Here is a 14,965-nt window from a genome sequence, read left to right on the forward strand (position 1 = left end):
AACGATTAGAAGTTCGTGTTAGCCTCTGGCAATCAGCCTCAACCCTCAAGAAAACCCGTTTCTGCTAACTCGATGCAACAAATATCAATTGCGAAAATCATCTAACCTTGTTTCAGAGCTCTACTCTTAGAATCTTACGTTCAACTTGTACGGGTATCTTGATTTGGAACGGCTGGATAGAGTCCACGCGACCACGGTTTGTGGCCGCAGGAGCCTCATGGCAATGCATAGGCCTGACATGCTTTCGGAGGGCTTGATATTTGCACAAAAACGCTTTCCCCTGTCGAGCCGTCCTTAGTAGTGGATGTCCTTTCTCGAAGCGATGCGCTTTGGCTTCTGCTCGGGCATAAATTCAGATGGTGGTTCAGTCTTCCAGGGGCTCCGACACCCTGGCCTCTGCAGTAATCGTACCAGACCTTGGACAAAATTTACCGCCCATCCGTAATCGCATTCATCGCTCTGGTCAATCGATTTTATCGGCGAATCTGCCACGACGCAATTTGGTTGTTGTACCCTTTTCTGCCCTTTTTCTGTGGCCACGACATATCCTATTTCGCATTTCGTGTGACTTTGGAACTATAAATTCTAATCCCCCTCGACTTTGCTTCTGTTCCCCTCCCGCCCTCCACTGTCAAGCCACTTCAAGGTTATGCGATCAACATGTTCTCGATAGCACACGACGATCCTGAGGTGCGTCAACAGCATGCGGATTGTGCAATAGACAAAATCCGCTGACAGTAAAACATTTATTCCAGAATTCCCAGTGCCCAGACACAGACGTGAGGTCTCAAGTATTTGAATCGCCGAGGCTTCAGACGGTCGATGACCTCGAACCATTGCAAACGCCGTCACCAACGAAAATTTCTTTCCCAGGTTCGCCCTCCGATGGATGTGGCTGCCCATGGTCTCGGAGCAGGCCTACCCGAGTCTCAACCTCTTCCTCCGCGCACTCCTCGTTTTCTCAAGCTTCGTCTTCAACATCTATATTTTCACGCATCTCTTCAAGCTCTAGCTCAACACGGACTACGACATGTTCTTCGGCATCTACCTCTCCTTCGTTGTCTTTTGCATCTATTTCTTCAGCAAGCTCCTGCGCGGTACCTTTGCTTCCTCCTTATGCCCCGTCCCCCCTTTCCATCCCTTCACCAGATGACGCAAAAGCTATTCTAACGCTCGATGGCGGAGGCGTACGGGGTATTTTTGCTCCTCTATTTCTACGTGAGCTGCAAAAACACCTTCCGCCTGGAGTCGATGTTCGCGAGCTTCTCGACCTAGTTGGCGGCACCAGCACGGGGGGTATTGCTGCCATGATGTTTGCGCGGATGGGTCTTCCACTCGAGAAAGTGATTGATACATACCGTGCCATGCCGAAGAAGCTGTTTGGAGGTAGGCGGCTGAAGAGCCTGTGGTGGTTGTTTACCAGTTCCCAGCACTCGACAAAGAAGCAAAGAAAGGTATATTCGCGCGCCGTTAAGGAAGTCCTCGGAGATGCGGCTGCACCACTCAAGCCCGCCGCTCAAGAGTCCAATTGTGCCTTGCAAGTCCCTGTCTTCACGGTGGCCGTCGACGCTGCTGACCTTTCACGGCCTACCGTGTTCTCATCCTACACGCCTACCTTTCAAGACCGCTCGAAAAGTGCAGACTCTCTTCCAACGTCCGAAGTCCTGGATGACGTTACAATCGTAACCGCGGCGCTTGCGACCTCCGCCGCACCGACGTACTTCCATCCCACGGTACATGCCGGCCACTCTTATATCGACGGTGGGGTGGGATTTAATAATCCAGCAGAACTCGCCCTAAAGCAGCTTACAACGCTCTATGGGCCGACCGCATATGCGAACACTCTCATCTCTATCGGAACCGGGAGGCGCAACGAGAACCCGTATCGTCCAGGGGCTCCACGGACTCGCTCTGGTATTGCAGGAATGATCGATATGCTTCGTGCTTTTGCACACATCAGTACAGATGCAGAGGCCGTGCATGCCCGTCTTGAAGAACGGTTTTCCCAAACAGGAGCGTATTTCAGGTTCAATCCCGTCGGTCTCGAGGACATTGTCCTTGACGATTGGACTGCTGTTGACGATGCGATCAAGGCTTCTTTGACGTACCTGGAGCTCTCTGAGACACAGAAACGGATTGCAGAGCTAGCCGAGCGCCTTCTTCGAGCGCGAAGTTTAGCTCCTGAATAAAAAGAGACTCAAAATCTCGCAGAGTCCAACTACTTGTATTACAAACGCGAAACCTTTCCTTCTCTTATTCTGTTCCTTTGCTGTTTCATTGCCTTTCTCAGTTCAGTTATCGTGATAACGCGCACATTCGTTCATTCTTTCTTTTATCCGGTTTTTTTTTCTCCCTTGGATTTTCAATTCGTTTCCGTATCTGTTGTTTATGATATCAATATTATTTGTGTTTGTATCATTCTTACGTTTAACTCGAAATACCATCGTTTCTCCTTTTCACTCTTTGGTTGTGAGAGGTAATATGATCTCGATTTAGATGTTGATGCCGAAAAAACGAGCACGACTAGATGAAAATGTGCAAGGCAAATTCGAAACACAAGTGAATCTTATGGCCATTATGAAATATACAGTACAAGGTGGTCAATAATGTTTCGTGAAGAAATGCCACGACAACTAATACTCAAAGCGGCGTACGCGCATTGGTAGAGTATAGCCGTCTTCGCCGGCAACCTTCGGGCGAGGAAGAAGCGCATTGATCTTATCGATTTTCGTTTCTGGGCCGTCTCGTAGGTTGAACACATAGTTGCGAATCAGTACGGACAAAACGGACTGCGAATGTGCAAAGTAAAGTGAGACAGAGAATCATGCAAAGCGTGGCTGGAGATCTAACCTTGAATTCTGCAATGGCAAATGCACGACCAAGGCAGGTTCTTGGACCGTCGATAAACGACAGGATGTGGTGGTAACCTTGTATTTCCTTAGCTGCAGATGGCAGCCCAGCTTCGTTATCCAGCCAACGCTCTGGCTTAAATTCCTTTGCGTCCGGACCCCAAAAATCAACTGAATGATTAATGCTACGAATGGGCACTAGAACTTGAGAGCCCTTTGCAAGGGTGATATGATCGACTTTTTCACCAGAGGACGTTATAATCGGCTTGCTCAGCGGGACGACGTCGTCCTGCGCTGCCTGCGCGGGTCAGTCACTTATGTACCTGTATACGGCACTGCATCAGGCTTACTATTCTCCCTGTTACTCCGAGTGGCGGATGCAGACGGATGGTCTCACGCGCTACAGCGTCAAGGTAAGGAAGACCGTTCGAGATTTGATCATATGTCGGGTCTTTATTCGTGAACTCAGATAGTTCTGCGCGAAGCTTGTCCTGCATTTCTTGATGTTTTGACAACTCGACAAGAGCCCAAGTAAGACTGACTATAAAAAGGACACGTAATGAAAAGAATCGAATCATGCATGTAGTCCCACTACGTACTTGACGTTGTCTCGTAGCCGGCTACGATTAACACCTTCATCTAATGTGCAAGAAGATTGTGGGTTGGTTATGGATGAAGCCTTGGTATTAAAATGCTTGCCTGAGCAAGAACCTCTTCTCCACTAAGTCTCAGTTCAGAGTCGGCATTCTCTGCTTTCACTACGGCAATGTGAGTTCTAGAGGTATTCTGGTAGGAGTAAAACGAAGGACTGACGCAGACTCCCGATGATGGAGCGCGATGTGTCGCTAGCAACGCCACCTATTTCCTTTTCCTTCCGACTCCGCGCAAGCAACTTTTCTGAGACGTCTTCCATCGTATTGTGCAACCTCGAAATCAGGCGCTTGCGCTTGGTCGGTAATCTAATAAGAAATGGAAACACAGAACCAAGTAATATTATAAAGGGATTTTGTGGAATATTTCCGAAAGAGTCGAATAGCTCTTCAATAGCTGAGTGCTCTCCATGCAGTGCGCCGAAGTCGTGGCCGAATCCAGCAATACCGATACTATCAAGTGAAACACAGTTCATCCTAAATCGAGATGAGGTCAAATACGTCTACATGAACACGGATAAAGGCACCATTTTTGAACGTTAATGATTGCTTCATCGGAATCTGAAGCAGAAATAACCGCGTCCCATGCAGTTTTTACCTGCACAATTTTGTTAAACATCAACTTTCAAAACCTTGCGAACGGTAGGCAGTACCTTGTATGCAGAATCGAAGAACACGTGAATCAAGTTACGAATAGCCGCATTGCTGAAGGCCGGTGAGAGGGTTTTGCGTTGCCTAGGCAAGTATTGTACCGTAAATGACGGAACAGCTTCTCAGTTGACAAGTAATCACCTTCGATGGCTCTCGCCTTCCGCATACAAAAGACCTTTACCAATCTTAATCATTATTGCGAATTAGAACTATCCAATGAGCATTTGAAGTAGAAGATGACATGACATACAAGATTTGAAATGGCCATCTTTGAGAATTTGCTATTGACATAGGTGAACGTTTCCCTTGAATAAAAGTGAGCAACAGCTTTGGGATCGACTAGAATCGTTCGTCTTCCGCCCAACATCGTAGGAATTTGGAATACAGGCCCATACTCCGTCGCCCATTGCTCGTACAACACGCCTTGGTCTCCTTTAACAATATCTCTAGTAACACCGAAGAGCAAACTTGAGGAAGGAGGACCATTCAATTTGGTTGTTTTGACCCGCTTCCGCACAGCCTGACTGAGCTTCAATAGTGTCCATAGCGCGAGGAGGAGAAAAAAGGCGTCGAGGTAGCCCCAGTTGAGGAATGGTCCCATGGTAATTGGAAGGTGGCTGTAGGATACAACGGGCTTCGCAGCTAGTAAAGGACTTTATACTAACAACGTAACCTGCGTTCGTAATTACGAATCGTAAGCGGACCGTAGATGCTAACGTGTCGCTCGGACAAAGAAATCGAGTCAGTAACTTATCGAATGAAATAGAGCAAACATCATCGTGGGGCTGACTTTCCGCAGTTGTGAGACCGTGTGAATGTATCGCACAAAATGCCGATGTGTGGGCATGCTAACCACATACCATATACCGTGCATACAGGGAGGAGTATACCAGTAAGTAACTGGAACAAGTTGACTGGCCCAAAGCGCACGCTTCCAAGTTCTGAGAAGTGGATAAGCAGATTGCTCGGGCGCGAAGAAGTTTCCGAATTTAATGTTTCAGACAGTCAAATAATAATTACGTACGTATACTAGTCAGGTCCTCCACAAAGTGCTGTGCTTAATTTCGAAAGATCTTGTATCGTACCAACACGTAGGCCTTTTCTTTACCCATACAATGCAGAGATTATGTATTAAAATGAGTAGTGTGATCAACGTATATGTACTCTATTTGACTATATCAATTGAATTGTATGATCTGTTTACACTGAATCACCATTACTGATGATGTTTTTCAATTAAAAAACTAGTTGCCGTACTGGAGAATAGCTACTTGCTTAGTGTACGAGTGGAAACTGTTTTGAGGGTTTCCCACAAGTGGATAACCACATGTGGAAAACTAGCAGGGTAGTTTCCAACGTTGTCAACATATTGGGAATTAGCTAACTATATTATGCAATATGCCCAAAATAGTAATTTTCCTCAATAAATGCAAGAATTTGATAGGACTAACAAACGGTTGATGATTTATTTCAATCTCTCTAGGGGAGAGGACTTGTACAAACATAATTATGTACTTTATTCCCTCATTTTTCTGTTTTTATGAACGATTAATATGCTACTTAATACAGTTCACCACATAGTATTTTTCCCTGTTTCAGTTCCCCTCGTGGTTATCCTCGTGAGTAACCCACGTGGATAACCTCAGTGTGGCAAACTGGCCAGTTTCCACTCGTACTCTATACTTGCTGTCCGACTTTATAGAAAGTCCAATGGTAAATATTATCTAATCACAATGTTATGGGATGTATTCCTTCATTTAATGTACAGAATAAGCACAATCTTTCTCATTCCTTACATTTGCTATATTCACACATTATGGGACAGTAATTCATGCTATAATAGATAAGTATTTTGCATAATGCATCAAGTCTTCCTATGACAGAATTAGGATTTCCTGCTAAAACTGTATATCATAATGCATTAGATACAATGTATTGACAGTGTTGTATTTAGTCTTCATTTGACACTATGCATCTAGTACAGTCAAATATGTCATAATGCATAATATGGTAATGTATAATTGTCATAATGAATAACTTTTTCTCAAAACCAAATGGTCATTCTCTGCCAAAATACAATGTCATAATGTGTAAATCTCATGAGTACAGAAATGACCCTTCCCACTGGCAGCATTATGCATTATGACATATTCTACTGTAGACATACTGTATATTACTGTATGCAACTATGCATATTCATTCACTCTCACTTCTTCTGTCCAAGATAGTGCATCCACTTCTGTTCTTTAATACAAGGGACAATGTCAGAGGCCATAGCATTGGTAATTGAGGGCCTGTCCTGCTAGGAGCAATATGCAACGTTCCAGAACACTGAACAATTTGCCTGACCCTTGTAAAATTGGTAGTACAGACTCACCTTGTGCAAAACTATCATTTCACATTACTTTTAGTAATGTCAAGTCTCCGTCTAAACCTGACCAGTATGTCATGTTGCATTACTGTCTCGTCCAAGTAATATCCAAAAGAACTTGCAAATGTTAATTCAGTTATCCTTTTTTCGAACCAAAATGGTATAACATTGGTGGAAATTACGACAAGCATCTGGTACAAGGCTGAATTACTACGCTACAAGTGGACGAGGTACGCCTACCTGCCAGAGGCTAAAAGGACAACAGATAGCATACAACAATCTAGCACGCCAATTGACCTCGTCCACACACGTCTGAAAAGATTTACCATACATAAATAACCGACGCGCAATACGTGATACGAATAAAAAAAGGACGGCACGAACTCAACTGGCACAAAAGAAAAGAAAAGAAAATCCAAGGATCCAGAACGAGCTTAGAGAATAGGAAGGGACACGGTCGGAAGGTGGAAAAGAGAATATGGTACGGGGAGAAGGGTAAGCGGGTGGCGGAATGTAAGAAGGGACGAGATGTCGCAGCTGATGGCCCTTTCAACTATCTTTTAGGCAGGCAGGGAATAACTCTAAAGTCACGTGATGATCGCAAACGACAATTCGTTCCGTGAAGACCTCGCTAGGGCACAACTTCAAAGGACCTGAATCACTGCAGCGATCGAGCCGACGAATAGAGATAACCCGATACCGGTCGTACATGAAATAGCGGCGTTTGTCTGTGCAGCTTTTTCTGCTCCCTGTTCCTGTGCACCAATGTCGGTTTAAGCCTCACATACAGAAACAGCAAACTAACTGAATTATCATTGCCCGATGAATCCGCTGGCGGTACTGTCACCTGCGCCTCGTTTGCTGGCGCGACTGCACTAGCTATTGCTGGAGATACCGAACCGATCTCGGCTGATGCGGTCGGCGATAAGACTGATTCGAACTCTGAGCCTGACGCATCAACACCGTAAACGTGCAGGTAGGGTCTCATCCCAATCTGAGGTGCGGCATAGACTACGGGAACATCAGATAAGTCAAGCAAGTTCAATCGTGAGTGTATGAAGATGCTTGCCAGTCGCCAATTGGCTGACGATTGCGATCGCGCAAACGGAAACCACAGTGATGAAGGACGAGCGGAAGAGGAGCATCATTGTAGCACTTATAAATTTCAAGGAACGACCGAAAGGAGTGTACAGGGTTTGAGACCGCGGATAAATCAGTTATAATTTGGTGGAGAAATCGCTCGTGAGCGAAAAGCAAGGGTTGACAGGTTAGAACGAAAAGCTTGGCTTGAAATACAAATGGGTGGGTTAGAAGGGGATTGCGTCCTGCGCATTTATACTTGTGTCCCAGTCGACACTGAGACCAGCTCTGTGCCTAGGCGAAGCAAATTATGGTTCTGGTAGGTAGGGAACGATCAAACTTTATGACTGGGCGATTTTTATAAAACTGGTGGGAAACGGCTGCTAACCATTTGAAAACAAGGTGCAGAGGCGTGCTGAAATAATCCCTGCGAGTGGCATAAATCGCTTGTACTTTTATCAAGGGGTATAATGGTCTGAAATGGGTGAATCGAGCACCCATAAAAGGCAACTCGTGTAAGTGGGCTTCATTGACACGAAATCTGACATTGTCTAAACGCACCAGATACAAAGGCTCATATCTCCCCAAGTGCTCGCCTAAAGTCGTTATTTGAACCCAGACCACGTTAGGTGGTCCTCATGGTTCAAGTGGTTCACTCCCTGTGTGGCCAGTGTAACCGAGAGGCTTACTCATCTTCTCTCACCATTTTTGGTAGTCGTTGTACGGCATAAAATGACCAACATTCGAAATTCTCTTCCTGCATGTGTTGTATTGAATCGATGCCGTCGCCATAGGCCGCGGCCCACAGAGGAAAATAAGGGTCGAAGAAGACAGCAGAGCAAAGTATCATGCCGGAGGCAATTTCTACAAAAGGACTTGCGATTGAGCCTAACGCGAAAAGACAACGCAGATGCAAAGTGTCTCATCGCTGAGATTAGAACAGTAGACTGGCTCCCTTTGTGCGAGAACGTAAGTGCATTTCAATGACTAGGTGGATAGAGGCCTGGCGGACCCGTCCTCCCTAGTTGCGATTGCCATGTCGAAGAAATCTCCCATGTATTTTACAAGCTAAGCCTTGAAATACCGATTTGAATTTGCTACCAGTCGATCTGTTACAGATGAGATGCAAACCACTCTTCGCAATCAATAGTCTCATACTATTATGTTGTGTGTCAATCTGTCCCTGTGTGCCTGCAGAAGCATAGCAGATGCGGGAAATGTTTCAAATTTAGGACTTGCCGTACAACAGATTGAATATCCAGACCTCTAGAAATTTGACGACGATGAGCTGGTGCTTCATCGCAACGGAACTTATAATCACATGTACATGAACAGACTTACCACAAGGGACAATCCTAGTTTGACTCGTCATCATCCGTCTCGCTCCCATCATTTCCTCCACGAGCTGGTGCGGAACCACCCCAAAAGCGATTTACCAAATTCTGCCATATGCGAGCTGGGAACGTCTGTAGAATGAACGAGGGTATTAAGAGAGGCACAAGGATGCTACGACGCCATGGGCAATCGCCGAGGTTACAAGACAAACGCACCTGCACAGGCTCTTCGTCGTCGTCGCTACTTTCTTCCTCGGCATCAAGATTTGTAGTGACATCACCGTCACCGCCTTCCACCTCTTGCTCATCTTGTGCAGCAGCATCTAAACCGACGCGATGTTCCGCTTCGGCATTCTCATCGGGGAACTCTAGATCAACGAACTGACCCGGCATCCCGCCCCTCGCCTCGACATCACCGACGTCACCAATAATCTGAGGAAGAAGGTTGTCCCAGAAATCTTCGCCCAGCTGCGCAGCAACCTGCGCGAATTGCGTTACACCTTCAGGAAACTGCCGCTGAATGTCGGGGCGGGCATCGTATAAGGCCTGTACAGCCACCGGAATGTGCGTGTACGAATAGGAACATAAGCGAGTTAATTTTATAATACAATCGAGATACGAAAAGCGAATTTGCTTCACCTGTAATTGGTGGCGGACGTTCGCATCAGGGATCATCCGAGCTAAATTTCGCGCGTCAATCTCACGCTCACGCCGCGTCCTCGGCCGGAATGCAAATACGTCTTCGCAATCGGCGAAGAATTCATCGTTGTAATGTGAAACCGCGGTATGCGGAGGCAGCGGGTCGCAGCTCAAAGCTGGAGCGTCAAGAATGTCGCGGGGGAAGAATGCCGTGAGACGGCGTGTCGTATTTGCGTCTGCGAGTGCACCAACATGACGGAATATTGAGCGTGCAAGGTCGGAACGGTAAAGGTCTTGCGGGGTCGGAGCTGAGCGAGAGTCGTTGCCCACCTTGAATTGCTTGCAGAATCTCTCGTATAAAGCATTCGGTTTCTTTAGATCGTAAGAATTGAATACTGAAAGTGCTGTCTCCTTGAGCCATTCGGCCTTGTCTGACGCTTTCCATAGTGAAAAAGACCGATGCGCGTATAGATGGGACAGTAAGTGAATGAGAGGTTCGTACTGGGTTAAAGAGCTGTGAACAGAGGAAAATTAGCAAGTCAAGTATGTATAGTGTGAAAACACTGGTCTACCTGGAATCGACATGCACTCTAAAGTCTGAATGACCCCGGAGTTCTCCGGGTAGGTACACATCGATCTTGTCCGCCAAGAGGGGTACAACAGCGGGAAAGCTCAGGATAGCCTCCTCAAGTGCCCTGGTGCTATCCTCATGACTCTGTATAGTATATTAGAGTCGATTGGGTTTTTGACGACTGGACCACGAACCTGTTTCTTCACATCCTCCGTGACACGAAGCGCTAGGGCTCTTGCATAGGACCATCCTGGCAGAATCGTCACGTTAAACCTGTTCCACGTGTCCAGTATATCGTTGTCCATTTCTGCCTGAGCGTTGTGTAGGTCCCATAACGATACAAGCCATTCATGCATGCCTGACCTGACCGCAAGAAAGTCAAGAAACAGAAGCGCACCGTGCGGATCGGTGTATGGGTCAAGCGAAAGAAGAAGTCGAGCGAACTCAAAAGCGGTACGTGAGCATCCGCGACGCTGTAAATCCCTAGAAGGACTTGGGTTGTCTGCAAGCCTAAGTATTGATGAATCACGTACGCTACCATTCGGCTAAGTGCGAGATAGAATGGCCGATTCTCGACGTGATCGAAGTCAAGTCGATTGATGCCAGCAGTGAACGCGAAGGCTCCAATAAAACTTCGCTCATAAGTGAAAAGAGCCCGATTCAAGAAATCGACGCTTGACGAGTGTTCTTCATGAGGTCAAAGTCAGATGCATCCCAATAAATGAAAAGACTCCATAATCACCCTCCCGATGTCGATATATTTCCGAGATCTGTAGCAGCGTGTCGGCGTGCCATGGTAGCTTCGACAAAATTCGGTACAATCGTTCCGGATCTGGAACGTGGTCAATGGTGAGAAGTAGATGCTGGGTAAGTGACGCACCTCCTGACAATACAGCACTTATGAATGCCTTCGTTACATTACGATACCTCTTTGAATAGCCAACAGTCCACCAGCGTTCACCTTTCTCTTGAATTTGTATTTTGCTACGATCCGCTTTGTCCTTGACCTCGCTTTCAGTTAAAGGACGAATCGAAAGTCCCTCCCGTTGCGATGCGGACCACCATGTTGCCTGTGGCTTTGTGAGATTTGATTTGAGACCTTTCACAGCTGCCCGAGCACCACGAGGCTGTTTATCTTGTGCTCTCGACGCACTGATCTAATTATACCCGTCAAATAAGTCTCCTATACTATGAAAGAAGACTACTTACGACTTTAGATCCAAAAAACCTCCTCATCTCCGCCTCACTGTCCAAATGAGCCAGGGACACGGCGAGTAGAGCGTTCTGTTTCACTGAGAAAGATTGTGCTGATGAACCTCCCCTTGCAGATTGTGCGACATGTTGAAGATCCGGATATCTTGAGTGGGATGTAAGCCTCCCGTCAGGTCTGAGATGTAAATACTTACTTCACAGATAATTCAGCAAGTGCTTTGTCCAACTCATCTCCATCGTCGACCTTTCCCTTTCCCTTTCCAGCATCCTTCTTTGCCTTCGCTTGCTGGGGTTGAGGAGAAATCGGAGGCGATGTAGCTGCACCGACATTTAATATCTCTTTCTTCTTTTTCTTCTTGTTCTGTATGACACGGTTAACGACAGGCTCAAAAAAGGACCTATACATGCCCACCTTTTTCTTACCTGTCTTTTGTGGAGCATCTGCCACTTCCTCTTCAGGTTCCTCGATTACCTCTGGCTGAGCTAGCTAAGAAATCGATCGTCAATAGGTTGGGGGTATAAAAAATAAATGAGGCATACGGCGGAGAACCCTGCAGGCTTAGGCCTCACAACTGAACCTTCGTCTTCGCTGGACTCTACTGGTTGTGGCTCATCGGGAGTTTCATGCGCTGAAGATTTTGTAGAGAGGCTGAGCAGCTCATCTTGTTCGCGTTGTTGTCTCTTACTCAGACGCGGCGGCATTTCAGTTACTAGGCAAATGCAGGGGCTGATATCCACTAAACGGTGGCGAGTCCAATTTCTTCCTTTATCGAAGAGATGCAGATTTTGGTAATGGGAGTATACGAGCTCCTGGCAGTAGGAAGTCATGAAACAAGAGACGAGTCCACTGATTATGTAGATATATCAATCACGTGCATAGCATTTCCACACCGACTCGAACATGGAATTTGAAAACCACGATTAGAACCGAATGCTAATTCAAAACAGTATTAGAGAACATGACGGAAAGAAATCAGGGCAGAAGTGCACGGGAAAGCATGATGACGAGTGCAAAGGATGAACAATAATGACAAGAAGTGGTGCTCTCATGAAAACTACAAATACTGAATCAGGTTCGAAGATATAAACCGCCCATTACTCTGCCTAATTCAGCATCACATCTATCTCCATCTCATCATCCGACTCACACCCTACGATTTTATTGACAATCTCCTCAACTTGGAAAGAAAATATAATCAGTTCTGGACCGAGAAAGTCTTTAAGTGGAGTACACTTACCTTGTAAGTCCTCGACATCAATACTAGTGGGTGTTTTGGGGACTGGTAATAGAAACAGATCCTCTCCTTGAAAAGAATGACATAAATGCGGATCTATACGTCCACCTAATGCAGGAGATGCCATCAACAGGGGAGTTCCAAGTTCAGTAGATTTCCGAGTCAATGCTTGCTGAACCTCGATTAGTTCAGCAAGGTCAGATGGTGCTCTATTGGACTGGTTGACAGTAACAGTGCTTGATGAACTATGAGGACTGAGAGAATGGCTGCTCTCGTCAGTATGAGGGAGTAGCGTGTCGTTATCCGATAGTGTAGAATCATCAGTTACACTGACATCCTCCACCTCCTCCACCTCCTCGCTGGAATTGGTATCATGGCCTGTATCGAGAAGCGAATGTAGAGAAATGCACGCAAACGCATTGTGAATGTCTCCAAGAACTTCCCCTAGGAACTCGTGGTCGCATCCTAGCAGGATAAGCTTTGGGCTGAACGGATGCCCGTACGTGTACTCAGACTGCTCAAAGCGGCTGGGAAGATTCCCGCTGAGATACATAGCTTCAACACGAAATGAAGGGTTCAGATTGTCCAGATGGCGCTTGAGACGTCCGCAATTCACATTTCGCCAGATGATTTTCAGTCCACTCTTTCTCAGTAGTGGTGGACCGGTTCTCTTTGCTCTTTGAGTAAAGATGTTCAGGGATTTTGATAGTCTACAGTTTTTTACTCTGGTGGGACTGTCCGATTCAGTGGATGCTAAAATGGGGCACAAGTTAATGAGAAAGAGTATAGGAATATGTAGAGGACAGGATACTCACACGAGTCACTTTCGTTGTCAGAAGTGAGATCTATGTGAATCTCGCTGTCTTCTGTGTGTTCAGGTTCTATTCCAACTGCATTATTTACGTGCACGATTTCTGCAGTCCAGACTCTAATTTTTGGCCTTATATACAATATGCTTGCACGCTTTGCTGATCTCAGTGGATATGTGTTAGGTCCACGCCGATGCCCACAAGTAACCAGAACATAGTCTGAGGTGCTAGGCAAAGAAGACGTGCATCTCTGCCAAATGAACGTCTTTGCAGAAGCAGGGATATGTAATGTGTCGATGCTGACGTCCATAAAGCATTGACTGCTTGATTGTACATCAAATAGGACCGCTTTTGTGAATGTTGCTTTTGCAGCCGACTCTGACTAAATATTTTAAACAAATGGTCACAAAAGGATTCTTGAGAGGTGAATACAGACTCGGTTTCTGACTTACACTGCCTGCATGTGGCTCTACAGCTCCTCTCATAATTAATAACAATTCCCGACCCTGATGTGCGTCCCAGTACTTTGCAAGGCCAGGGTGTATCCCTAAAGGCCCAACAGCTTCTGGTAACTCTCCATCGGGAATGGTCCAAATCCCTTTCGAGAGATTTGCAACAGAAAATTTCCTTGAAGACGTAATCGTATTAACATCCTGTGCCCAAATTGATTAATGGAGAGGATGAAAGAGTCAAAGTAGAATACTTGCATTTAATCTCTCCTCTTTAACGCCCCCGAAGACACACAGATACACATCGACTCCCTCTGTCCTTAGTGTACCTGAGATGATCATGGATGCACGAGATCGTCCATTAGGAACACTCCTTGCATTTCTAAGTTCAATTATACGCCATGCATTCTGTTTGAGATTGATACACAGAAGTTCAGGGTGGCTTTCCTTTCTAGACGACTTTCGTACAGGCTCTCCCAGAAGTAACAAATATGGAGTCATAGAGGCTGTATTATCGTGTACAACAGTCCCTACAGCATTATTAAGCGTCGGTAGTGGCCCTAGTCCAGGTAACTCCAGTCCGGAGGTCTGTGGTACTGATAGCGTCTCTTCGAATGGTGATATCAGGGACCGATCGTCTCGCATGTCGTTCTAATTTACCAGGTAGACAGGATAAATAATGATTATCTTATTGACAAGAGCGAGAGTTCTTACTGTATAATTAGTCCAGGGGTGCACGGAACCAAAGCTGAAACGAAAGAAGTCTGACGTGGGTTTGCAAGTGGGAGATCTTATGTTGTCATTAACAGGCCATCTAGTGCCTCCATAGATGTATAGGCATCTATTCCGTTCATCGTAGACTTTGACAGCATTATAATTGATGACGGGGCGATCCCCCTCCGCAACTTCTTCAACAGTATCGCTCATCGGTGTGAAATAGAAAGAATTGAGGTTGGATGCAGGTAGGAACGTGACGGGCGGAGGCGCGTTATGATGATCTGCGGCGTGTGACAGTCCGTGTCGAACACGTGGTCCAATTTTATGACGCTTATTTTTTGCTTCCGACCTAAGACATCTTTGTGCTTCTCTGAGTCTGAATCTCTCTGCACATGCAC

At 46.1% G+C, this 14,965-nt stretch overlaps 5 protein-coding genes across 5 annotated transcripts; 1 reads left to right on the forward strand and 4 right to left on the reverse strand.

Moving 5' to 3' along the window:
* Positions 1-660: 660 nt before the first annotated feature.
* Positions 661-2,189, forward strand: FOMMEDRAFT_29586 (FabD/lysophospholipase-like protein; the record flags this gene model as incomplete). The annotated part of the gene is made up of 3 exons (XM_007267966.1): positions 661-690; positions 756-873; positions 1,084-2,189. 3 exons carry the CDS (start codon positions 661-663, stop codon positions 2,187-2,189), a joined length of 1,254 nt encoding a protein of 417 aa, XP_007268028.1.
* A 444-nt stretch (positions 2,190-2,633) lies between these two features.
* On the reverse strand, positions 2,634-4,751 carry FOMMEDRAFT_29587 (cytochrome P450; the record flags this gene model as incomplete). Its single annotated transcript, XM_007267967.1, has 10 exons — positions 2,634-2,789; positions 2,851-3,147; positions 3,200-3,390; positions 3,449-3,488; positions 3,561-3,607; positions 3,663-3,976; positions 4,027-4,097; positions 4,153-4,234; positions 4,292-4,335; positions 4,401-4,751. 10 exons carry the CDS (start codon positions 4,749-4,751, stop codon positions 2,634-2,636), a joined length of 1,593 nt encoding a protein of 530 aa, XP_007268029.1.
* A 1,663-nt stretch (positions 4,752-6,414) lies between these two features.
* Positions 6,415-7,669, reverse strand: FOMMEDRAFT_29588 (uncharacterized protein; the record flags this gene model as incomplete). Its single annotated transcript, XM_007267968.1, has 5 exons — positions 6,415-6,500; positions 6,762-6,771; positions 7,175-7,276; positions 7,327-7,515; positions 7,610-7,669. 5 exons carry the CDS (start codon positions 7,667-7,669, stop codon positions 6,415-6,417), a joined length of 447 nt encoding a protein of 148 aa, XP_007268030.1.
* Positions 7,670-8,956: 1,287 nt separating this feature from the next.
* On the reverse strand, positions 8,957-12,059 carry FOMMEDRAFT_157860 (DUF654-domain-containing protein; the record flags this gene model as incomplete). The annotated part of the gene is made up of 11 exons (XM_007267969.1): positions 8,957-9,067; positions 9,152-10,088; positions 10,147-10,289; positions 10,340-10,628; positions 10,679-10,832; positions 10,888-10,977; positions 11,026-11,302; positions 11,355-11,502; positions 11,552-11,718; positions 11,770-11,844; positions 11,898-12,059. 11 exons carry the CDS (start codon positions 12,057-12,059, stop codon positions 8,957-8,959), a joined length of 2,553 nt encoding a protein of 850 aa, XP_007268031.1.
* A 402-nt stretch (positions 12,060-12,461) lies between these two features.
* On the reverse strand, positions 12,462-14,777 carry FOMMEDRAFT_157861 (uncharacterized protein; the record flags this gene model as incomplete). Its single annotated transcript, XM_007267970.1, has 6 exons — positions 12,462-12,535; positions 12,596-13,345; positions 13,408-13,783; positions 13,854-14,054; positions 14,130-14,501; positions 14,565-14,777. The coding sequence occupies 6 exons, from the start codon at positions 14,775-14,777 to the stop codon at positions 12,462-12,464; spliced, it is 1,986 nt and encodes a 661-aa protein (XP_007268032.1).
* Between the last annotated feature and the right edge of the window lie 188 nt (positions 14,778-14,965).

The sequence above is a fragment of the Fomitiporia mediterranea genome (genome assembly GCF_000271605.1).
Source record: "Fomitiporia mediterranea MF3/22 unplaced genomic scaffold FOMMEscaffold_8, whole genome shotgun sequence".
NCBI lineage: Eukaryota > Fungi > Basidiomycota > Agaricomycetes > Hymenochaetales > Hymenochaetaceae > Fomitiporia > Fomitiporia mediterranea.